At 48.3% G+C, this 26120-nt stretch overlaps 1 protein-coding gene across 1 annotated transcript in view; it reads right to left on the reverse strand.

The window, feature by feature from the left end:
- Window positions 1-7383, reverse strand: part of Sppl3 (signal peptide peptidase like 3) — an 83136-nt gene extending 75753 nt beyond the window's left edge. Inside the window, exon 1 of the mRNA XM_021631803.2 lies at window positions 6940-7383. Within this exon, the coding sequence (XP_021487478.1) occupies window positions 6940-6962 (23 nt within the window). The 5' untranslated portion in view covers window positions 6963-7383. The remainder of the gene's footprint in view (window positions 1-6939) is intronic.
- Between the last annotated feature and the right edge of the window lie 18737 nt (window positions 7384-26120).

Raw genomic sequence — 26120 nt, forward strand, 5'->3', positions numbered from 1 at the left:
CCTGTCAAGTTGTGGGTAAGGAAACAGATAAGAAACTGGTAAAGCCTTTCCCTGCTGTTGGAAGAGTGGAAAAGTTTCCTGTGCATTATAGAGAAATCCAGGGAAAGTCCACTTGCCCCACAAAGGACCCAACTGAGTATTACATGAATATAAATGAAACCTTGTAATTTCCTTTCCCTTGTGAACTGCAGTAGTGGACAGTGAAACCTGTGAAAGGTCCTGACTTGAGCACACGGTCCTGTATCTAAGTCAACAGCAAGCTTCAGGTTACTCTACTTTTTACATAGGCATCACTTGGCACCCCTGATAAAACAGACACCACAGAAGTTTCAATGCTGGTCAGTCTGTCAGCAAGAAATGCACTCCTATACTACAGAACTCTTTCTGGAACCTACCAGAATCTAAGAAATAACTTCGGAAACAGGCAGCTGTCCTTCAGAGAGCATGGAGCAATTTCAGAAGCATTTCCACACAGCATCTCACAGAACCTCTTCAGGCTGCAGAGGACCTGCAGAAGCACTGTTTAAGCAACACTGGTGGTGGTGGTGTGAAAGCTCAGTGGTGCAGTTCCTGATCAAACACTGGGCCTAAGATACAGCGAGCTCATAGTAAACCAGATGTGAAAATCACTCTCGTATTAAAAATTTCCAATCCAAGAGCAGAATTTGGTCTTGGGTTTTAAAATTTAAATGCACTAAGAAATGATCAACTTCTGCGTGATCACTTACCCTCAACGTAATTCACAAAGTGAAAACAAGCAGGTAGTCTAAATGATGGGGGGCAACAAGCAACACGCAAATTTAAAAAAGAATTTATCTACTTTTCTACAACTTAGAATAAACCCTACAAGCAAAGTAAACAAAAATCAAAACTCTGCTGAAGGTCTCCTGCTAATGCAGTGTTTGAAAGCTACAACCTTTTTATAGGCTCCACCAGTAAATGAAACTTTCTTTTTTAACATACAGCCCTAGAGCCAGCACGGTGTCGCACACCTTTGATCCCAGCGCTCAGGAGGCAGAAGCAGGTGGCTCTCTCTGAGTTCAAGGACAGCCTGGTCTACAAAGCAAGTCCAAGACAGCCAAGGCTACACAGAGAAACCCTGTCTTGAAATACCAAAAGATACAGCCCTAGTGAGCGCGATTATTAAAATATGATAGTTGACAATTCTTTCCAAAGGTCATAGGAACTAAATAGTTTTTTTCCCCTATAAAATTGAATTTGGTTTCTTGCTGTCCCTTACAACACGGTGAAAATTCTAAGGCAGTCTCCTTCTAACTCCTTAAAATTAGAAGATATGATATAGAAACTCAAAGTTAGACACTTCTCCGTTTACAGAATCACATAAAACCAATATTTTAACTTCCAAGAATGAATGTTTCAACTTTAAAAACATAGGTGGATGGTGGTGATGCACACCTTTAAAAATCCCAGCACTGGAGAAGAGAAGCTGGGCTGAGTGTGATCTACACAGCAAGTTCCATGACAGCCAGGGCTACACAGAGAAACCCTGTCTGGAAACAAAACAACAATAACAAAACATCCAAACCCAAAAAAAAAAAAAAGACTTTAAAAACATTTTCAAAAATAAATTACAGTACTCTCTAAAAGTCAAATTGTACTCATGGCTTACTGTCATTGAAATAAATCATGTAAGTGTTTAGATGTCAAAACCCCCCAACTAAAGTAACTTGGTCAGTTAACTCTTAAAATAGTCATCCAGCCCAAGAGTAGTAGTACAAGCTTCTAACCCACCCTCTGGAGGCAGAGGCAGGTTTCTTTGAGTTCCAGACCAGCCTGGTCTACAAAGCAAAACATCTTTTCATTCTGCATGAGATGGTTTGATGACACATGTAAGCACAATAAAAGCTAGTGATTTATGGATGTTACTGGTGTTACAATCATACAGAGCTGTGTGATACATCACTGCAATGTCATCTGCCATCTGTAAAGGGAATGATCACATAAAGATGTCTCCAATTTCTTTTCCCCTCAAAGACTTGATGATAAAATTAAAAAATGATTTGAAAACAAATTTATGGCTTTAAATTTGACTAATTTTTAGCTTAAATCTCTATTACCCAAATGATATCATACCACTTTAACCCATAGGTAAAACAAGTTTGAGTAAGTCTCATAAAGTCTATAACCCTAACAACCATATTTTAAACTATTTCTGAAAAAGTTAGCAGCTGCTAAAAGTAGCGATCAGAACACGACCAGAACAAATGCAGTGACATGTAACAATAACCTAAGTCAGAGCTGAACTCCAGCAGTTCTGGAAACCTGTGTCCTTTTCACAGACTACCACACTAGTACAGCGCAGCTCTAAAATCTCATCTGAGTCTAGATAGCAGCATAGGCAGAAGCATTCTCATTCGTTTTCAGTAAAATCAACCACAGGGCAAGACCTCACCTGGGCACAGCAACCTCCCCTTGAGGAATCTGTGTTGTTTGTCTGCCATCTCTCAGAAAAAAACATAAAACTAGGTCTTAAAGAACTGTATTAGGGAATTAGAATTTTATCCTAACTGGGCCAAAACCTACGAGCATAAGATTACTATATAACTTAGATCATTAGAAGGCCACTCAAAGGAAAAATGGTCATCCAAAGAGGAGGCCAATACAGGAACTCAATGACAAGATACTGCAAAATGACTGTGGAAACATACGTCAAACTCATTTTTTTAAATCATTAAGCAGTCCTCGGATTCTTTATGGAAGCCTTACTTAGTCCATCTCTAAATACAACAGCCTGGCAAAACCCCACCATCTCTCCCATAAACACAAGCTCCTCATGCCTTCTCCCAACTCCTAAGCCCATGTTTACAAGGTTGTTTACTTTTCTTTTTCTCTTTCCTTCAGTCAGGGTCTTCCTCTGACCCTGACTGTGTGGCCCTGGCTGTCCTGGAACTGGCTGTGTACCAGGCTGGTCTCTAGCCCAGATCACCTGCCTCTCTGCCTAAGTAGTACTGAGATTGTTACTGTCACTGTCAAACAGTCTTGCCTCGGAGCCCTTTTACTGTTTACTTAGTTCTTTTACATTTTTTCATTTTGTTTGTATGTGAGACATGTGCACATGTGTGATATGTGCATCTGAGTGTGGCACAGACAGCTTTATGGAGCTGGTTCTCTTCTGTATTTGTCGCTTCCAGTAATAGAGCTCAGGTCACCAGGCTTGTGAAGCAGTCAGTGTCACCTGTTGAGCCGTCTCCTCAGCCCTGCCTTATACCCTTTTGAGCCCCAGTTCTCTTCCTTTGCAATCCTCAAAGCATGAGCACATAGAAAATAAAAAATAAACAAGTATGCTAGTTCTCTAGTAATGAGACCCACTTGAATGTTTCAGGAAGATGGCCTTCTCCCTACAGAAACAGTAAGCCAAGCACAACCAACTATTAGCAGGTTCAAGTGCAATCCTACACAAAGATTGCATTGATTTCAAGCGCCAAGTTCAGGATTCTTACAGTACTTACACTGAAACAACTACTCATAAGTATACACTGGGCAAGTGTTTGCCTTCAACCTTCAATTTGTGTTTTTACACCACATTCTTTTACTTCCTCAGTGTGAGTAAAAAGGACAGAAACCGAGCCTTGCAGTTAATTCATGATGAGGCTCCTTGGGAGGCTGGGAAGTGTTCAGTAACTACTTGTATAGCATGAGTGAGTAAAACTGAGTCTAATCCCCAGCACTAGGTGAACCAATGTGGCAGCATATGCCACAATCCCAGCACTGAAGAGAAAGATGTAGGAAGATCAGGAGTTCAAAGCCAGCCTCAGGCCAGCCTTAAACTTGGAGAAACCTGTGGCCCTGACCTCTCCCCCCCAAAGGCCAACCAAACAAATAATAAAAGAAGATCCTGGCATCATTCCTACCAACTATTTTAATTTCTTCTGTTAACAACTTTTATTTCAAACTTCCAAGAGGGAGCAGTGCTGCAGGTTTGCCATCCAGCATCAGGAAAACAATGAGTTTAAGGTCGACCTGAAGTCATCCTGTGTTCCAGGGCAGCTTGGATGACATCTTGTCTCAGAAAAGTAAACAAAGTATGACATCCCATATTATGAACTCCATGAGACATCAGGAAAGCTACTACACAGGAATCCTGCAGTAACTCTCCTCCTACTCAGCATTCCTGCAATACAAGATAAACTGAGAAGCTGCTGTCACATTAACTGCACTGGGCAGAAGCTGTGTGCCAGACAGGGGACTAGACACTAGAGGAGGGCAAGTTAGTGTTACATGGTCTTCTCTGAAAGTTTAGTGCGCAGGCTCAGTATCTACACAAGAAATGGAAGGGGTAATGCAGACAGCAGTGGGCAGGAAATGCTTCACAGCTAGATGGAGCTTGAGTTAGATCTTTGGGTGATAGAATTTTCTAGGAAATGAACATGTACAAGAAATCAGAACCATATGATCTTATTGGTAAGGTGTAATGTTTTTTTAATGATATTACAAAAAAGTTAAACGTATTAAGTCAAGAGAATAACATACAGGGAGGCGATGAGGGAGGGAGGGTGGGATTGGGAGGGAATAAGGGAGCGGGATACAGCTGGGTTACAGAGTTAATAAAATGTAACTAATAATAAAAAATTAAATTAAAAAAGATATTAAAGAACAACAACAAAAAAAAAAAAGAATAACATAACAAACTTGTGAACCCATCACAGTATTTACCAATAACAGAAATCTTGTTTTATATATAACTTACATGTCAGAGGCTGTAACATAAGCCGATTTTTAAATACTATATTCCTCCTGGGCTCCATTCTCAAGACAAATATTCAGGGTCATAGTACACTGATCTTAAATGCAGAATACAAATAACCAAACATTTTCTTAAATCACAAGTTGTGTATAAGCCAAGTGAACAATGACAAAAAGAACAAAATTCAGCATACACATACTTTCAGAATGACTCCTCCACATTGGTATTTTGGTGAGAATGGGTAAAGTTGGCAAGAGAACTCATGGGACACATATTCAGAGTGTCTCCTTTAGCCTGTTTCCTCCTCTGAAAATAAGATTTACCCACCTTAGAGACAAGCGAGAAGACTGCACATTAAGCACTGTGCACTTAGTTTTTTGTGCTCTGACTGACTTGGGAAGAACCAGGAAACGAGACAGGAATGTGGCTTCCCAGTCCTGTTGCTCCCCGCAACACACACCATCATCATCCTCTCTCCAGACACTGGCTTTCTGCACTTGAGAACAAGCCAGCAAGGAGAGGCTGACTGTCCTGATGGCAAGGTGCTTCCCTGACAATCAAATAAAGCTGAGACCCAAGGAAGTATTTCAAGAGAATACATCTTGTAAATGATCAGACTTCACAAAGCAGTCTCTCCTAACTAGTAGGGCCCATGAGCACCACAGAGAAGTGGTATGTGGCCTATCTACCCAGTAGTAACACATTTTTATAGACAGGGTATCACTCCGTTGCCTTGGCCAAACACAAACTGGGATTGCAAGCAGGTACAACCACGTTAATTCCTTCCCCATTTCCTGACCACTATGTTATTTATTTTTTTTAACAAATCGATATCCTTTTAGAGTACAGTTAAAAACAAAACAGTAAGGCAGCCATGAGGATTCACCTGGGAGTCTTCATGGTACAGGGCTAGCCCTAGCTCTACCACCACCCACGGCTGCATCACCGTTGCCTTCACTTCCTAATCCAGCTGAAAGAAAACTGTATTCCTGTGTTCCACACCACCTGCCACCGAGATGCCCGCCACTGAGATGCCCCTCACTGCTGCTCAAAACTATCAAATTAGTTTGTCTTTTTAAAACACAACTGTAGCCTCCAAAACCTAGCTTTTCTTTCAGTTACTTACTCCCCTCAGTTTCTCAGCTATCTTCTTTTTCAGACTGTGTATACATCGCTGAGATCTGCAATATTAATTATCTTCAATCATCAACCCTCTGTTGGAACACAATGAGTTCCTCATGTACCATTCCTTGTTTTCATATATAGCCCATTTATTTTATTGTCTACGATAGTTAAGTTCCATTATAATTTGGGACACATGACAGTTTGCTCCGTGCTTTGCAAAGGTACCCACTCCATTCGTGCAGGCGGTGCAGAAGGCAATTTTTGAACTTTGCAGTTTAGGGTCAAGAAATGAAGAACTCACTTTTCCAATTACAAAAGTGGACCTTCAACCCTACTCTAGGGAAAAGTTCCCAGGTCTGCACCAAATCACAAGTGCTTCCTCCAAACCTCCAACCTCTCTAGACTGCAACCTGGTTCCCCGACCCAAACCTGCAGCCAACCATCCATCTCCTGTTTTCTCACCCTCAAGCCATTACTTGCTCTCCACTCATCCCGAATATAATCAACCTCCTTCCACTGCAAACACTCCACACCTCTGCACTTCTCAGCTCCCTTTCCCCCAAACTTGGCACTCCCTCAACAGGACGCCATTTGTCACCCCCTGAAAACTACCAGCATGTGTCTAAGCCCCCTCAACCTGCTGAAAAGTCAAGGGGCTCAACTTGCACCCCCTCCGCCGAATCGACCCCAGAACACGGGCACTCGTCGAATTCCTATGGCAGAGTACCAACCCTTACAAAGACTGCCCATGCCCCACTGCTACCGACGACTTCCTTTCCAGAATGTGGTCATCCCAACAGACTCCCCTTGGCCGTACGAGGCTCGGGCTCTCCACGCAGGGCCTCTGCCCATCGTGGAGGCGGCCGCTCCTCCCTCACTACTTGCAAGTTGTGCCTCTTACCACCTGTTCTCGCCAGAGTGGGGTACACCTTTGCCCCGGCCCGCCTCTGCCCGCCCTCTCCGGTCCCTCCTGCCCGCCAGCACCCGCGCCGGTCGGCTCCGCGGCGCCGCTCGGATGGCCGCCCCTCCCCCGGGCTCGGAGGGCGCTCGCCGCCCGCACCCCGGCCCCGCGGGCACCTGCGGCCCGGCCCCCCCAAGCCCGCACTCACCACGAATAGGTCTGCTCCGCCATGGCGCTGCCTCTCGGGGCTCCGCGGCTCGCTCGGCCGGCGGCAGAGGGCGCGGCCGGGGGCCCGGCGACTTGCTCGCGCGGCGGACGGGCACACGGGCTCCGACGGGCTCCGACGGGCCCTGCTCCCTGGGCCCCGGCGCGGGCCGGGCTCCGCGCTCGGCCTCGTCAGCCGCGGCGGCGGCGACGGCTCCGCTGCGGCTCCAAACCCAACATGGCGGCGGCGGCGCGGAGAACAAGGGCCCGGGGCGGGCGAACGGCAGCTCGGGCCCGCGCTCAGTGCGCGCCGGGCCGCGGGAGCGCCGCGCTCGGGCGGCGGCGGCGGCGGCCGGGGGACATGGCCGGCGGCGGCGGCGGCGGCAACGGCTGAGGGGGGCGCTAGGCGGTGAGGCGAGGCCGCTCGGAGCACACCCGCCGAGGGAGGAGGGAGCGGGCGGGGGCGAGCCCGGGCCGCGCGTCACGTGCCCAAAACACGCTCACGTGACCAGCGCGCCCCGCCCCCCGCGCGCGGCCCATGCGCGGAGCGCTCGGCTAGGCTCGAGGCTACGGTTGGCGGCGGGCGCCGGCTGCTAGGCCCCTTCGCCGCCGAGCGGCCCCGGTGCGCGTCGGTTGACTGCCACTCAGCTGTCAACCTTCCATCAACCGTCGGCGGGCCCGGGTCCTCAACTGCCAATCAACTGTCTTGTGGTGGGCCGAGCGCTGCATTCTGGTCCCCGCCTTGCAGAGTTCCTTCCTTGGGTTCAGCAAATAGCCCTCGCGGCGCCTGGTGCCAAAGTCAAATACTATACATGCTCGTCTTTGTGGAATCTATCAGCACGTCCTTGTTGGATGCCCGCTAGGCGTCAGCTCCTTCACCTGGGCCCTTGTCCTTGCATACACATTCTCGGGGAAGAGGGATAGGTTGTTCAAGCCCACCAAAGCACGAAGATTATTTCAGAGTAGCGAAGCTATTAATAGAATAATAGGACAGAGAATGAAAGAAGGGAACAGGCTACTTTAGATATGGTGGATGGGCATAGCTCAGTTGGTAGAGTGCTACCTGAGACCCTGTCAGAAGGTTTAAAAAAAAAGGATTAGTGTCATGGTCTAATCCCAGCAGAGGCAGACAGATCTATGAGTTCAAGGACAGCCTAGTCAACATAGTGAGCTCCAGGCCAGCCAAGACTTCATGAAGAGGCCCTGTATCGAATTAATAAAGACTGGGAGAAGAGTGAAAAGAATATATCTAAAGATAAAGAGCGTGTTTGAGGAAGCTACATAGTGTTTCTGACCATGTGACATTCTGGATAAATAAGTATGAAAACAGTAAAAAGGTCATCAGGGGCTGAAGGGACACAGAGGATTTTTCCAGCGACACAACTAGATGACATGACACTTTAATCCTAGAACTACAGAAGTGAGGTAAAAGGAGATATATAGATTAAGGTCATCCTCAGCGATACAGGGAATTTGACGTACAGAGTTTAAGGTCAGCCTGAGCAAGAAAACAAAAGGAAAAGAGAGGAGGTAAGAACAAAAGGTGCCCAGGATGTAAACATAATAGAGCAGGGACCAACCTCAGGAACCTAAGCCTTAGGTAAAGATGGGTTGGTACAATGAACTGAACGCTCCCCCACCCACACCGGGGGCATTGGAGGACATTTTCCCAGGATCGAGACAGCCCAAAACCAGTGTCTGACAACAGGAAAGTCATTTTGGCAGGAGAGTGGCACAGAGCAAGACCCAGAAATGGGAGTTTCTGGGCTGAGCTTGGAACCAGGCAGGGGATGGATGATTTGTGCTACAGGCTATTGGGCAAAGACACTAAGATGGTGGTTGGAGGCCAGGCTCTGAAGCCTTGGCCTCTCTCTCAGTTACTTGCGAATGAAATGATCATGATTCAGAACCATGGTTGGCCAATCAACACAGCGCTGCTCCCAGAACTCCCATCTCTTCCTTCCACAGGGAGGAAGGCTCACACACGTGCCACCTGCAATGGATCCTCTGTGGTTCACCCAGCCTTAGGCCAGGCTCTAACGCAGCTCTAATTTCCCAGGGCTACCCAGGCTTGTGGGGAAGGACACAACCCGAGTCTATCTTCAAGTAGATCAGTTGGCCTCTACCCATATAGCTGCTGCCTTGCCTATTCTCCAAGGGGGAGCCTGTCACAAGGCGGCCAAGTACACACAAGTTTTCCACCTTCCTTTCTCCAACACCAGGTGCTAGGACCAGCCAAATTCTAGCTGTCCCCCCACCCTGAGCATCACCAGAGAGACCAAGTAAAGGTGTCAGGGAGGGTTTAATCCAAGGTCTCAATAAAACCATCTTCCTCTACCCTAAAGATACCAGCTTTCAAGTGCCTGCCCGGCCACAACCCCCACAGGTGTCCTGGGGAGATGAAACAACAAAAACACAAAGTCTTGACATTCATGGAACCCTTACAATTCTCCAAGGTGCTTATACAGAAAGCCAGCTGTGACCTCAAGCCTGACACAGTCACTTCTGAGTCTCCAAGCTGAGTGAGTGAGGTTTCAGGTCCCATGGGAAAGGCCCGAAGCCAGGAGCAGGAGTGGCGGTGGGAGGTGCCCAAACTCTTTCTCAAGGGAGTTAGGAACAAAACAGGTCAGACACGTTGCTAAAGAAACAGAAATGACAAGCAGGTGCCTCTGGGCAACTCTCTGAGGCTTTGATTCCCAGTGAGTCACAGAAGATTAAGCCAAGTTAGTTAGTGTGAGGTGAACGGAACAGGAGTGGCTGACAAAACAAGCCAAAGCCTTGCTAAAAGGGAAGACTGTACGCTATCCAGTGGGGGAAACGGTGTAAGAAAGGAGGGAAAGGGGTCCATGAAGATCTAGAGATCTAAACCAGAGGCTCCCAAAGTGTTTCAGGAAGACACACAAACTCTATGCCAAGAACCAAATAGCCCTCGGTGGGGCTGGGAGGCCGTCCAGGCCCCAGAAACCCTGTATGCAGAGTCCCTAAGATCAAGAGAGCCCGGAGCCTGGTGACTTTGAGCATCTAAGGCTGAGACTGTCAGGATGTAGAAAGCGTCTGTGGGTCACCATCAGGATCTCTGCAAGCTTGCAGTCCTCTAAGAAGGCCAAGCTGGACTAAACTAGAGGCCCACGTGCTGGCTGAACACTGCCCACCCCGCAGCACTCAAGGAAAGACATTCAGCGCCTGTCCCAGCGGCACTCCGTTCCAAGCTGGAGCAGCCCCCGGTGAATCTCCACATCTCAGCCTCGGCCAGGGAGGCAGGTGTGTTTGGCAAGGGTTCAGGTGTTGACTAGCCCCCAGGAGGGGGGTACTTTGGTCTCCTCCAACCCCACCCCCAAGATGAGTGGGCCATAGCTTGTGTAATATTTGTTGAAAGAGACCATGAAAGTGCCTCTAATTATCCCCATGGTAATTATAGGATGGCTTTATCCACCAAGTATGTTCAAAGAAGACTTGGAGAGCCTCCCAGGACGCATCATCCGCCTCAGGCAAAGACTCCGGGAGCAAGCATTGCCAGGCCTGGCTTAGACATGCTTCTGCGAGGGTCAAAGGTTCCAGGCTGATCTGAGGCCTGCCTGGTCTCATAGCCTATCTCCCACTTCCCTCTTCCCCCTTCCACTGCACCGACAGGCAAGAGACACTTGGTCTTCCCCAGAGCCCCTCCTGTCAGCCCCTATTGGCCTATGTTCTTTTTGCTTACATCATCTGTGCCAAAGCCCAGACATCTTCCTCAGTGTACCCACCTGCAACTTTCTGAAGTTGGTTCTCTCCTCCCACACACGTGGGTCCTGGGGACCCGACTCAGGCACCAACACAGGTCCTCAAGCTTGCAGCATGTTTCTTCCCACTGAACCATCTCACTGGTCCTAAACGTAGAGTGGAGGGCACAGCTCTGCAGTGGATCATGTGTTCCACACATGCAAGGCCTGAGTCCAATCCCAGTACCAAAAGAGAAACAAGCGAACATACATACATACATACATGCATATATACACACATACACACACACATACACACACACACACACACACACACACACGCAGAAAGATAGAGATAGAACAGCTTCAAGCTACAGGAAAAATTATAGGAACATACAGAGTTCTCTCTGACACAAAACTTTCCCTAATGGATCCACCAGTAACACTATACAATTCCCCTCTGTAGTGTCAGTTCTCCAGGCTTGAACAAGCACGTCACAGTATGTGTCCGCCATTACAGAGTCATGGAGACTGGTGCTGTCTTAAAATTTCCCAAGTCGTGCCTATTCATCTGTCTGCTCAGCCCCTGAGGACCAGCGATCTTTTTACTGCTTCCATAGTTTTATTTTTCCAGAATGTCCTGTGATTGGAGCAATACCCAATGAGACTCCCTCAGACAGGCCCTCACTTTTAGCTTTTTCCCCCGTCTCATGTGTCGTAGGCAGGATTGAATTTCCGACCCTCCTGCTGGGATCTTCTTGCCAGCACACCCAGAGCACATGGTATTGGAGACCTAACCCAGGGCTTGTAGGAACGCTGGCCAACATGGCTACCAGCTACAGTATGTGTCCAGCCCTCGCCATGTCCTATCATGGCGTCTTCATAGGTTTATCATTTCATGTGTATGAGTGTTTTGCTTGAATGTGAATGTACCAGTACCCACAGAACAGAGGTTCTCAACCTAAGGGTCAAGCCCTCCCCCACTCCCCGGGAATCACATGTCAGATAGCCTGCATATCAGATATTTATAGTACAGTTCAAAAGTTACAGTTATCAAGTAGCAGTGAAATAATTTTATGGTTGGGGGTCACCACAACATGAGGAAATACGTTAAAGGGTCACAGCACTGGGAAGGTTGCGAGCCACTGTCACTCAAGGAGGATGGTTGTGAAATTACACGTCAGTGCTGAGAACTCAACCTGAAACAGCAACAATTGTTCGTCACTGCTGCGCCAGCTCTCCACCTGGATTTTCTTCTAGACAGTCCAGGCTAGGACAGGGAGTGTGGCTTGGGTGGTGGAGTGTAAGTGTTTGCCTGGCGTGAAGGCAGCCCAGGATTTGATCGGACCTCATCATCCCATAAAATGCTGCAATATAATCCCAGCATCGGAGAGGTGGAGCCAAGAGGATCAGGAGCTTAATCTCATCCTCACACACATAGAAAGCTGGTGGCCAGCCTGAGCTACACGAGGCCCTGTCAAAAAACAGAGCAAGACCTGCAACATGGCTCAGCAGAAAAGGCACTTGCCACCCAGCCTGAGGTCCTGAGCTCAATCCCTGGAGCTCACAGGATGGAGGAGGAGAGCCATTTGCAGAGAGACAGCCTCTGACTTCCACATGTGCACATGAAAGTGTTTTAAAAAGCAAAAACAGACCCGTGTACTACATGCATGTCAGGGTCCTGAGTGCCTGGGTCACAGCATGCATGAGCAAGCCGGCAACAGACCCACTTTAGCCACAGAGTGATAGGCCGCCATGAAAATCCCATACACACTCACTCACTGAAGGAGAGCTTGGCTGCTTCTGAGCTCTGAAAATGATGAACAAAATGACGACAAACATTCACATGTAGAGTTTGTTTGGGCATATGTGCCATTTATTTGGCTTTTTGCAAACATATTGTTTAATTTCCCAAACACATATGGCTTTCCCAGATATCTTATTGTTGAATCTTTCTAATTTAACAAATTGCGTAAGATTTCAATGTTCTGAAGGTTCTTAAAATGTGCTTATGACCTGGTGTCTGATTTATTTTTGCAAACACCCTTTGTTCAGTTAGAATTGCATTCTTTGGGGGGATTTGGTGCCCTACCTGAGTACATTAATTGAAGGAGATCAATAATGCTCATATATTCTGTCTTTACTGATTTGGGTGTATAAAGCAGTAGTATAGTTGAATCTGTTTTTTTCTTTAAAGGTCTTTGCTTTAGCAACATTCTAGTGATGCAACATTTAAAGATCTATCCATCCATCCATCCATCTATCTATCTAGTTTGGGTTTTTCAAGACAGGGTTTCTCTGTGTAGCCCTGGCTGTCCTAGAACTCACTCTGTAGACCAGGCTGGCCTCAGAGATCCTCCTGCTGCTGCCAAGATTAAAGGCATGTGCCACGGCTGCTTACCGTAAGTTTTATGTTTAAATTCCTTTCTGTAGATTTGCTTTTTCATCAGGTTCCATTCTTTTCTGACAGGTGCTTTTGTGTTCCTTAGAACATAGGTCTGCAATGACAGACTCCAGTTTCAATCCTCCAATGTTTCTACTCTTTGAAGCATCACTGGATGAAGAAACCTCACTCAAAAGCTCCTCCCACCCCGCCCCCACTCCTGTACCAGGGTCTTACTGCGTGGCCCTGGCCCTCAAAGGCCTAGAACTGCCAGTGGAATACAGGCTGGCTTCACACTCACTGTTTCCTCACTTTAGTTTCCCAGTGCTGGGATCACAGTCACTGTGCCCAGCTCACTGAGCCTTTGGACAGCTGCCTCCCATTTCTCAGCTGCAGAAACTAAGGCACTGGAAAATGAAACCAATGTCCACAGCCACACAGTGAGGCCCAGGGCAGAGTCAGTATTTGAAACCAGTCAGATGCCATTTCTATGCTTGTCCCCACATCCCCACCACACCTTCAGAGAAGTTTGGATGGTAGCCTAGACTCCTTGGGAAGATCCTTGAGGACAAGAGGAGGTGAGAGCTCTCCAAAGCCCTGGAGTAGGGCTAGGTAAGCTGTCAATCACCAGAGACATTTGAGAAAGTATGCAAGATAGAGAGGGCATGCTTCATTTACCCAAGTAATCACTCTAGAGTAGGGACAGAGGACTCAGCAGTTTATTTCACTTCCCTGCAGCTCAGCCAGGCAGAAACCCCCTCTGGCAAAGACAATCTTGCCCACTCCTCAGTTCTTACTTTCCCACCATGCTTCACCTAGTGGTGACATGAATGTTGAGGCTGCAGAGTTGCTCCAGGGACCATCATGTCCTGTGTCTTAGTTGTCAGGCATGGGGAAAGTATGGCTGTCTTTCTGAGGTGCCTGCTCCCCTCTTCAACGAAGCTTAGATGCTGGTGCCAACCTCACAGGTCTGTGGTGAGATAATGCTAGTGAGGAACTGAGGGATGAGGCAGTGCCTGACACTTCGCATCCAGCAGGATGCATGTATTTATTTTTCCAAAGGATTACTTGTGATTGTGTGTATACGTGCGGGGGTGGGGGTTGGGCGGGAGCTGTGCATGTGAGTCTGGTGCCTGTGGAGACCAGAAGGGGATATCAGATATCCCTGGAATTGTAGTTACAGGCAGTTGTGAGACACGTAACATGGGGACCCCGACTCTGGTCTTCTAGCCTCTAGGTTGTTAATATTTTTTTTTAAAGCAATTTCTCACTAAGTAGCCCTGGCTATCCCAGAACTTGTTATGTAGCCCAGGCTGGCCTTGAACACTCAACGAGATCTGCTTAGATCTGCCTTCTGAGTGCTGCGATTACATGTGTGCATCACCATGTCCAGACTAGGTGGGAGGTTTTTGTTTGTTGGTTTGGTTTGGTTTTTATTTTTTGGTGGTTTTGTTTTTTGAGATTATTTTCATTTTATGTGCATGAGCGTTTTGTGTGCATATGTATGTCTGTGCACCGTGTGCATGCTGGGTACCCCAGGGAGCCAAAAGAGGGTGTCGGATCTCCTGAAACTGGAGTTGTGGATAGTCGTGAGCCACCCTGTGGGTGCTGGGAACAGCCAGTGCTCTTAGCCAGAACCCTGTGTCGTCATCTCTCCAGCCAGGTCTCCCTCCTGTTTCCTCCTGTCATGATCTTGGACATGTCTCAGGTCTCTAAAGTCAAGTTATAGCTGTGTCCTCTGAGTTACTTCAGAGCCCCTCCCCACGTCCTTCCTTCCCCCAGCCTCTGCCCTTGCTACCATCCATTCCATTTCTGGGCTTCTTTCCAAGCGCAGGAAGCTCTTTGATTACGTATCTGTTTATTTTTGCAGTACCAGGGACAGAACCCCAGACCTTAAACTTGCTGGGGGAATACTCTTCCCTTCAAGCCACACTCTCAAAACAGGAAACACTTACACTTATCCCAGAGCCCGACAGAACTTCTTAGAAGTGTTCGGAGCCTCGCAGCCTCAGATGACAGCCCTTCCTGTTAGAGACCTCGAAGTCTGTGAAGCCTGAGGTGGCCACTCTGAACAGGGCATGAACACTTTAAAGCCGGCTTTAACGGCTGACACGACCCTCCCGTGTTTCTGAGATTTCAGCCTGGATCAGGACACGCTATGGAAATCTAGGAATGACCCACGGCTGAGGAAGGCAAACTCGTTCTTGTCCCACTTTTAGATGCCAGCTGGACATGTCCGCAGAGGCTAGGGGAGAGGGCTTGGCTGCCCCTCCCCCCCTCCGGAGCTCGCCGTCTCCTAAGTTTCCCAGAGAAAGTTCTTGGTTGGCACATTCTACGGTGACGATTGGCTCAGCAACTCTTCCCACTTCAGCAAGTCAGGTCTGTAGGCTTCAGCGAACATTGGAGCTTTGCTCAGAGCCAGGACATGACTGGGAAGGGAGGAGGAGGACCCACTGTTTCCTGAGCATCCTGTTTGTGCCTGGTGCTGTGTATTCTTTACCCCGCCTCATCCATTTTCCAGTGTCTCTTCTTCTTCTTCTTCTTCTTCTTCTTCTTCTTCTTCTTCTTCTTCTTCTTCTTCTTCTTCTTCTTCTTCTCTGTGTAGTCTTAGCTGTCCTGGACTCACTCTGGAGACCAGGCTGGCCTGGAACTCACAGAGATCCACCTGCCTCTGCCTCCTGAGTGCTGGGATCACAGGCGTGTGCCACCATGACCGGCTCACAGTATCTACTTTCATTCACTCTGAATTCCCAACACTTGGTGGGATGCTCCCTAAATGTTTAATCATGGTATTAGTCCAAGCGCTCCCAATTATTAGTTACATATGTCCGAGGCTTCCTTCAAGCCTCTCGTGTTGCTTAGGTGGAACACTTGCAAGGTGAGGATTTGATAACAAGGCTGCGGAGGTGGCTCAGTCGGTAAAGCGCTTATGCTTGCAGCAGACAGGCCTTCCGTACCCACATAGATCCCAGGGTTTGGGAAACCACACACCACACACCGCACACATATGTGTTCAAAAAAAAAAAGAAAAAAGAAAAAAGATACCCCATCTCTAGATGAAGAGCTGCAGGCCGTTAACAATAACTGAGTCAGGGAGATCGGAGCTTCCCAGGGAATGAGTCTTCTGATTGGTTTTCCATATCACATGGTCAGCTCTGGACTTACACTTGCTGGCAACCCGAAAGAGACCCAGCAGGTTGTATTTACATGTCTATCTAACAACAATGGTTAAATAAGAGGAGGCAGTGGATTACAGGGCAGGGTAGGAGAAAAGAAAGGGGAAATATATAATTATATTTTACAGTATCCTTTTTTGTTATTGTTCTTGTTTTTTCAAGACAGGGTTTCTCTGTGTAGCCCTGGTTGTCCTGGACTTAATATGTAGACCCGGCTGGCCTCAAATTCACAGCCATCCACCAGCCTGTTTCCCTGAGTGCTAGGATTAGAGGCATGTCCCACTTTGCCCAGCTATAGTTATATTTTAATTAAATAAAGAATAAACACATGAATAACTAAAAGAGAAAATGTTAACAATCCTGTAACACTAGATTTTTCTCCCTATTTTTCTATCATAGGACACGAAAATACAGAGAGAAGAGTGGCTAAAGGACAGACAAATAAGAGGTGGGCAACCTATCCAAGTATTTTTGTTTGTTTGTTTGTTTGTTTGTTGTTGGGTTTTGGTTTTTCGAGACAGGGTTTCTCTGTGTAGCCCTAGCTATCCTGGAACTCACTTGGTAGACCACGCTGGCCTCAAACTCAGAGATCCGCCTGCCTCTGCCTCCCAGATTACAGCTGGAATTACAGCTGCGTCCAGCTGGCCCAGGTTTTGAATCCTGCAACACACAGCCGTCCAGGAAGGATCAGAAGGGTCCAGTGGAGGCAAATGGAGAAGCTGGAGGTGTTTTCAGGTAGGAAAGGGTAAAGTCAGTGTGAAGGTTATCCTGGGATTGCTGACCAGGAGGCACCTGCCAGGACAAGTGTCTTAGATGCTGCCTCAGGCCTCCAGGAAGCACCAACATCAGCCATGTTCTCAGGACCATACCTCTTTCCCACATAAAGAGTCAGAATCAAACCTCCATCTCCACCATGCACGGTGGAGAGGGCCGGCGGCTGCCCCAGAGACTACAAACCTCTGCTTCCATGAGCATCTGGAGTTACAGCCTGTTCTTGGAGGCTTTGAGCCAGGGCTAGGGCAGGAGGCTGGCTCACCTCACGATCATGATGAGTCACAGGTGATGCCCACTCCCAGGAGCATGAGCCTCCCTGGGCAGGTAGGAGCACATCCCCAATGCTTTTGGGCCCTGTCAAGTGCATTAGAGATCAGCCTCCCACTCAGCCTCATTTTGTGGTGAGACTCTCTCAGAGTTGTATCAGGAGGAACCTCACAAATAAGCCATTCTACAGATCTGATTTCTCAGGTGACACGAAATGCCCGCAGCAAGACAAGGCCTGAGGGTAGTGGTCCCCAAGTCAAAGCTACTGATATGACCCTTCTCTCCTCCATCCCAGTTCATCTCACTGTGCCACCAGTAAGCACGGCTGGCTGCCTGGCTCACCACCCCAGCCACTTGACTACCAAGGTGAAGTCAATCTTGACCAAGTGGTTTCTTGCTTGTCCTCACATCCTTGCAGTCCCTGAAGCTCTTGCTCCTTACTGGTTTTTTTTGGGTAAGAGGGTGTGTTTCGGTGGGGAATAGGGTTGAGCCCCGGCTGGCCTGGAACTCTCTACGTAGACCAAGATGGCTTCTAACTCATGAGCCACCACACAGGGCTCAGATCATCTTTGTTTGCTTGTTCATTTTTGTTTTGTTTTGTGACAAGGTCTCACACTGGTAGCCCAGGCTGACTTGGAGTTCATTGTGTGATACAGGTTGACCTTAAGTTGGAAGTGATGCTCCTGCCTCAGCCTCAAGAGTGCTGAGATTTCAGGTGTGTACTCCCACATCAATGTCTAGATTGCTTCTTGAAGCTTCATTCTGCAGGCTCCATCCCCAGCCCTCCTTCAGGCTCAGGCAGGTGTCCTCTTGAGATTCTTCTCTGTAGACTCCTTGCTTTGTTCCACCCGGCTTTTGCTTGCTTCTGCCAAGCCTGTGGGGCTGGTTTGAACCTGTCTGAATCCCTAGTTCACGTACCTGTACAGCATGTCTTTCCTGTCCCCCAAAGCCCCTTTGGCCCCATGCAAATCAGAGGGTGTGGCTGGATGTTTCACAAGGAGTCATACCCATCCATCTAGTCCATACTTCATGGCTATTTGGGGACTGGGCTGTTCATGAGCTGTGGGGCCCTTCTTTAGAACACTGTGGCTGGAGTGCTCAGCTCTGACCCAGACACAAATAAAAGCCTAACACACCTAAGAATTTAGGTCACGGAGCTGGGGGGAGGGGTAAGCAGGTAAGCCTGACCTCTACCCCCGAGCCCCACGTGGTAGAAACAGAGAACCAACTTCTGCGGCTTGTTCTCCAGCGTCCACACGTGCCCTGTGGCACATACGCCCACACTTGCACAATAGATATGTGTAACAAAAAGGCCATTTTCCAAGCCCCTGCTATGAGCCAAGGATCTTGACAATCTCTAGATTTAAGCTCTCGGAATTCCCTAAGTCTTCAGCAAACTTCATGACTATCTACCATGCGTCTTGCTGTACAGACCTTTGTCTTAATGAATTTTTGCAGTCCTTCCACCTCTCCCGGGGCTCTGGGAAGGTCAGGCTCAGGTTAGCAAGCTTGTAAGGCGAGCACCGTCACCTACTGCCACCCACTACCTTATGTTTGGAGACGGGGTCTCTCCATCTCTCCCTGAACCTGGAGTTCGCTGTTTTTGCTAGCCTGGGTGGCCTGAAAGCTACAGGGCTTCCAGTCTCTTCCCCTCCCGGTGCTGAGGTTAAAAACACAGCACCATGTCTGGCTGGTTGGTTGGTTTGTTTGTTTTAAAGACAGGGCGCTGCTAAGATTCCTTCCCTGGAGAAGATACAAACAAATCTACGCGTGATTCCAACAATAAACCGAGGTACTAGTCCGCAAAGTTCACGCTGGGGAGCCAATGAGCTCAGGAGGCTTACTTACAGAGCCACGAGGCGGTCGGCGGAAATGCGGGCGAACTTAAGCAGCGGAGTGGATGGCGCCCCCTGTCTCCTAAGCCCCCACTAACGCCCAAAGCCACTCCTGGGGTGTAATTAGGGCAGAACTGCAGGCACCTGGTCGGGAGGAGCGGTGAGCACTCAGGTGAGAATCCCATGACCGTTTCTGCCCCTCACGAGTGGCCCTGGAACTTACTGTGAAGACCAGGCTGGTCTCAAACACATGGGGACCCACCTTTTTAATGTGGGATTCAAGTCCTCCTCCTCCACAAATGAGCCAAATCTGAAGCCGCGCCCATTCACAGTTAAGGAAACCAAAGTGCATAGAGGTTAAAGAGAACACCGCAGCTCACACAGATAGGAGATGACCACACAGGTCATCTCACCACTTTCTGTTCTCAACTGAAGCATTAAAAACCAGACCAAGTGGTGGCACATGCCTGAAATCTCAGCACTCGGGGAGGAGGAGGCAGGGGGATCACTGTGAATTAGAGGCCAGCCTGGTCTACAAAGAGAGTCCAGGACAGCCAACGCTACACAAAGAAACCCTGTCTAAATAAATAAATAGATAGACAGACAGACAGACAGACAGACAGATAAACTCGAGACAGGCGCTGGAGAGATGGCTCAGCAGTTAGGAGCACTAGCTGCTCGTAAGGTTTGATTACCAGCACCATAAAATTCACCTGATGGCTCACAACAGACAACAATTTCATTTTCAGGGGCTTCAAAACTCTCTCCCGATGGGCACCAGGCATGAGAGTGGTGCACAGACATGTATAGGCAAAACACGCACACATGAAAAAGACTCAAGGAACCAAGGAAGGCACCAGAACCTTCCACTCACCTGAACAAAGGGATGCAAAATCAAGTGCCTGCCAGACCCACAGAGATGAAGATGATGAGGGGGTGAGCCAGGTGCAGCGTGGGAGCAAGAGGAGGCCTGGCCAGCTGGACAACTTGCGGCCCATCTAAAAGGGTCTCTGACACTGGGCTCCAGACCAATAGTCACATGGGGCTGTGCTCAGTGTGGTCGGACCTGATTTTTTTGTGTTCATGAAAATCTGGAAACCTGAAACTCTGTGAGATTCCCAGACAAAGCTGTTGTTGGATACAGGCAAACACTCTGGTCCCGTGTTGGAGGAACCCTGCCGTTTGAGGTTACAGTCCTCCCAATCCAGATAGCCAGTCTGAGCTCTGCATTATAGTGCAGGACTCCCTCTTTCCAGCAGGGCCTCCTGCTCTCTGCCTGACATCGTCTGAAGGGTGTCTTTAGACACAGATGCCCCTAACCACAGTCGATATATGGCCTTTGACACAGCTCCCTGCTAGCTCTCCCCTCCCTGTGCCTAGATGATGATTAGGTACCGTGTTCCCGTTCATGTGATAGGATTTGCTTAGTGCAAATCAGGCATCCTCAAAATGCCTAGTTCCAACCAATTATGGACACCGGCCCTTGGAGCCCCCATCCACTCCCCAAGGGCTATATAACCCTTGTTCTCTGGAACTGAAGTTGAGCTGGCTCCCTGCAGTGGTTCCCGGGTGTGTGATCCCTGTACAGGGCTTGCTGGCCTTTCCAGGCACTGACCTGACTTCCTGGGCTGGAGGGAGACAGTCCTCAGGCAGGAGAACAACATCCTGGACAAAAGATGCCCATGAAGCTGACAGAATCCTGCGTACAAATCTCGCAGGGCGTGGCTTGGGGGTTTTGTTGTTTGTTTTGGGTTTTGGGGTTTTTTTGTTTGTTTTCCTGGGGCACGTGAGGTTTTAAAAAAGTAACAGATTCCTGAAGGAGGGAGGGGTACAGAAAATGGGTTGGCCTGTTGAAGATTTATTATTTGTGTGTGCGTGTGTTTACATGTGCATAGATAACCTGTTAAGGCCAGAATAGGGCATCCATTAGATCCCCTGGAACTGGAGAAACAGGCAGTGTGAGCTGGCTGACATAGGGGCAACCGTCCTACAGGAGAGCAGTGCGTGCTCCTAACCACTGAGCCACCACCCAGCCCCGACCTGGTGTTTGTTTGTTTTTAATCCTTGTACTGTGTGTAGCTTCTGAACATACCCTCCTTCTGGGGCAGGATGATCAGGGGCAGGGGGATGTAGACACACATGACGGAAAGATGTGTCATCCTTAAGAAAATTATCAGGGCTCCATATCCCCATGTGAGGGTCCCAGCCCGCTACAGGCTCCACTGCCGGTAACAGAATCTGACAGAAAGGGATTGGTTAGGAGAATACTTGGGATCTTAGGGAATGGGCCATTTAGGATCAGAAAAATTACAGAAGCCGAGCAGAGCCGGGTGGCTGGAACCAGAGCTAAGTCTTTGTCACCACTGCTGGGGCTGGAGTTCTATAGTGGCAGCCAGACTCAGGGAAGACCTGTCTGAGAGCTCTGTTCCACAAGATGGAGCAAAATCTGGGATTCTGATTCAAAACATGGATCCTCTTTCAACAATCCCTTCCCTAGGAGGAAATAAACAACATCCATCCCTGAGGTCCCCACCACAAGCTGAAGTTCACCCAAGTTCACCCTGGGGACCCAGTGAGCTGGCGAGGCTTGCAGAGCACAGCGAGGGCAGAAGCTTGGCTTCTCCATAGCTGCATAAGCAAAGGACCCTTCTGTTTACCTTCCTGCATCTGTATACTCCAGCCCCTCCCTGAGACCTTGGAGGCCTTGTGGAATTAGGGCAGAACTGTAAAAAGCTGGGAGTAAGCCAGGCAAGGTGGCGCATGCCTGTAGCCCCAGCACTCTGGGAAGGCAGAGGCAGGTGGATCTCTGTGAGTTCGAGGACAGCCTGGTCTCCAGAAAGCCAGGACAGCCAGGGCTACACGGAGAAATCACGTCTCAAAAAACAAAACAAAACAAAACAAAACAAAAAAACAAAACAAAACAAAAAAACAAAAATGACAAATTACTAAGTAAATATGATCCACAAGACCGTCTCCTGCCAGGAGCTAAAAATGACCATTCCTGAAACTGCAGATTCGGGGTTTTGCTTTGCTTCATAGTTTCTCCCCCTTTGGTTAATACATAAGTTCTCAAACCTGGCTGTGCTTGATATCTGGGATCTTGTCAAAATGCAGGGAGGTGGGGTATTTTAAACAGGGTCTTAGTATATAGCCCAGGCTGTGCTGGAACTCCCATTGATCCTCCTGCCTCTGTCTCCAAGTGCTGGAATGACAAGGCTAAGTCCCCACTCCTTACGGTCGCTCACTGAGCCTGAAGCTCCCCACACCTCAGCTAGCCCCTGAGATCTGCCTGTTCACGGCTCTTCAGTGCTAGGCTTACACACGCACACCACCGTGCCTAGCTATGGACTGGGGCTTTGGGGATCCAAGCCCAGATCCTCAGCTTGCACGGCAAGCTCTTACTGGCAGAGCTGGCCCCCACCCTGCCAATGAGCACACTGTTTGAATTGTCCCTGTCACTGCTTTCCCTTATATGACTTTCTATACGCTTTTTTTTTTCCCCAGAGCACTTGTTATCATCTGACAGATGAAAAAAAAAATCAGGGTTTTAATGTATATATGGCCATTTCTCCCAGTATAAAGTGCTCTGTGAGAACACAGACGTGATTTATCTTAGTTCCCACTTTGTGCCCAGCAACCATGTTTTGGAATAGACATATCATTATACGACAATTGGGTCAGTTATTACATAGTAAAACAGCCATTTTTGGTTGTTGTTTTGAAAGAGAGTCTTGTAATCTTTGTCCAGATGACCAGGAATTCACTTTGTAGACCAGACTGACCTTGAACTTACAGCAATCCCCTGCCTCCAACCCCTAATTTCTGGGATTACAGGCATTCACTGTCACATCCACTTTAATTTTGAAATTAGATTTATCGGCTTCATTTTATGTATGTTTGACCTGTGTGCATATACATGCACCACCACATATGTTCTTAGTTCCTGGAGCTGGAGTGATTGATGTTTGTGAGCTACCACATGAGTTCTGGGGATCAACCCTGGGTCCTCCGAAATCTGAACTTTGATCCTTCTCCATCAGGCCTGCTCAGAAGAGCTCCTTTTCCCTTTCCATTTGGCACTCAGGAAATGGCCTAGAGTATCAACACAGTATCATGTCGGTGGTTCAAATGCGAGCGGGCCTCACTGGCTCACTGAGTACTCGGCCCCCTGCTGGTGGAACTGTCTGGGAAGGATTGGGAGGTGTGGCCTTATTGGAGGTTTCTCAGGGTACTCCTTGTTTCTGTGTGTGGTTCTACGTACGAGCACTCAGCTGCTCCTGCCGCCTCGTCCTCACTCTGCCATCATGTACTGCAACCCTCTGCAACCATAGTTACAATGAGGCGCTTTTGTAAGTTGCCTTGGTCACGGTGTTCCGCAACAGAAAGGTAACTAAGACAGCACGTGAGAGGCCTTGACTGGACTGATGGCTTTGCCCAACTGTAGGCTAATGCAGACATTCAGGCCATGTTCGAAGCAGGGTAGACTAAGCTATGCCATTCCGTATGCCTGGGGCATACTTTTGACTCTAGAGATCTTCAATTTTCTGTTGGATTATAAGGGTACAAGTGCATTATTCCAAGTGGAAGAAAGTAAATATTAAATGGTCAAGTACAGTTAATCCTTAAAAGAGATGGAGGAGTAGAAATTGGCAAATATTTAAGAGTTACACTGGGAAATGGCCGATCTAAACTGGGCTTCTTGTGCAGCTCAAGAGACTTCTAGTGGAAATGCCACAGAAACACAGACTCAGGAAAACAGAAGGCTTTTCGGTGCTGAATGCTCTGACTAGAACAGATGGGTTCATCCTAGAAGCAAGACCACAGAACAGGCACACACACACTCGCACCTGCAGGCACATGCACACACTAAGGAAATACATGTAAAATCATACAAATGCAAGCTGGGTGGGAAGGTGCACGCCTGTAATCCCCAGCACTCTGGGAGGCAGAGGCAGGCGGATCTCTGTGAGTTCGAGGCCAGCCTGGTCTAGAAAGTGAGTCCAGGACAGCCAAGGCTACACGGAGAAACCCTGTCTCAAAAAAACAAAACAAAAGAACAACCAAGTAAATATAAGGATAAAAAAACATTAGCAGCTAACAAACAACAAGGTCAAACTTACAGTTTCGATCACATTTTCTAACAAAAATGTCACACGTCTTGGCTTGCTTACCTTCAGCAGAGTGGGGTCCCAAAACCATGTGGCTGTGTGAGAGAAAACCTCTATGGCTTTATGTATTTTGAACATCATACTGTATTCACATATTATCTGACCTATTACCTATTACCTATTACCTATTACCTATTTAGTGGACAGGAAGGCAATGTGCCACAGCACGCCTGTATGTGGAGGTCAGGGGACAACTTTCAGGAGGAAGTTCTCTCCGTCCACCGGGTTGGTCCAAGGGCTAGGATTTAGGTCATCAGGCTCGGCAGCAGGACCTTTACTCACGGAGCCATCTCACCAGCCTGGGAACAGAGTCTCGCATGAATTAATAAATGAGTAAGTAAGGGCACTTCTCAGAGCAAAATTCCTTTGATCGATTAAACTTAGGAGGGTTTATCTGAGCCAGGCCAGATATCCTGAAAATGATTTGACATGATTCAGCGCTCGCTTCCCACGATTCCACTCTCTTGGCTGGGTCTGTTGGGCCCAGTGCAGGTCCCAGATTCAAATCCTATGCCCTTGTCTTTGGCCTCAAATTCACTGTGTAGCTGAGGACAGTCTGGCCCTCCTGACTCCATGTCCCCAGAACTGGGGTTACAGACACATGCCAGCATGCCTGGTTTCTGTCATGCTGGGAGGGGACGGGGGTCCAACCCAGAGTCTTGGGCACACTAGGAAAGCAGTCTACCCGCTGAACCATATCCTCAAACCACTGCCACAAGTTTTATTAACAAAATGAGTGTGACTGAACAAGAATCTCCAGTCCCAAGCCCGACTTATCCAGAAGTCTTCTTCCTGCTTGATTCTGTCAGCTGGCATGCAGCCAGCTGTGCTGTCACCTGCTCCCCCGAGGTCGGAGAGACCAGAGAAACCCCATCTAGCCATCAGCAACTGCTTGGGAACCAGGAGAGGGCACTAGGAAGAGCGTGGGACTTGTTTGAGTGTGTATTTATGGACTCTAAAAAAAGCACGCAAACACTCTGACCCAGAAATTCTATGGCTCTAGGAACTTATCCTAAAGAAACAACGACGGATCATGCTTGGAAGGACATTCGCTGAAGGATCGCCTACAGCAGGGGGAGAAAGATGGGAAAGCCTGATTAACAGATGACTACATGCAGCAGTCAGTCAACACGGGCCACTGTATGCAACTGTATACTAACACGGTATACACTGTATACACACAAAACGATATTTGTCTATTTGTTTGCTATCTTTATTTATTTTGGGTTTTCAAGACAGGGTCTCTCTGTGTAGTCCTGGCTGTCCTGGACTGGCTTTGTAGACCAGGCTCTCCTCAAACTCACAGAGAGCCACCTGCCTCTGCCTCCCTGAGTGCTGGGATTACAGGCGTGTGCCACCACACCTGGCTACTATTTATTTATTTATTTATTTATTTGGGTGTGTGTGCACATACATGTATGCCACAGCAGATGTTTGGAGGTCAGAGGACATTTTTCCAGGAGCCGGCTCTCCCCTTCCACCATGGTGGTCCAGAAATCCAGCTCAGGTCATCAGGTCTGGTGGCAAGCACCTTTGCCGCCGAGGCATCTCACCTGCTCTGTTTACCTTCTTTATGTAGTTTTTAATTTATTCTCGCAGTACCGGAGAAGGAGTCTGTGGCCTCAGATATTCTGGCATGCGCTCTACCTTTGACCTAGTTTCCCAGCTCTACACTCTTCTAGTTTGAGATGGCCTCTCTTGTAGTCCTGGAGAGGTCATGCAAGTGGATGTCTAAGCTGGCTTTGAACTTGGGATCCTCCTGCCTCTGCTCAGAACTGGTGGGATGACCAGCAAGTGCCATGATGCTGGCATGGTGTTCCCTTGCCTGACCCCCCTCCACACAGAGTTTAGATTACATCAGACTCTTCTGTCCACATTCTGGTT

This window comes from Meriones unguiculatus, chromosome 4, assembly GCF_030254825.1.
Source record: "Meriones unguiculatus strain TT.TT164.6M chromosome 4, Bangor_MerUng_6.1, whole genome shotgun sequence".
NCBI classification, from domain to species: domain Eukaryota; kingdom Metazoa; phylum Chordata; class Mammalia; order Rodentia; family Muridae; genus Meriones; species Meriones unguiculatus.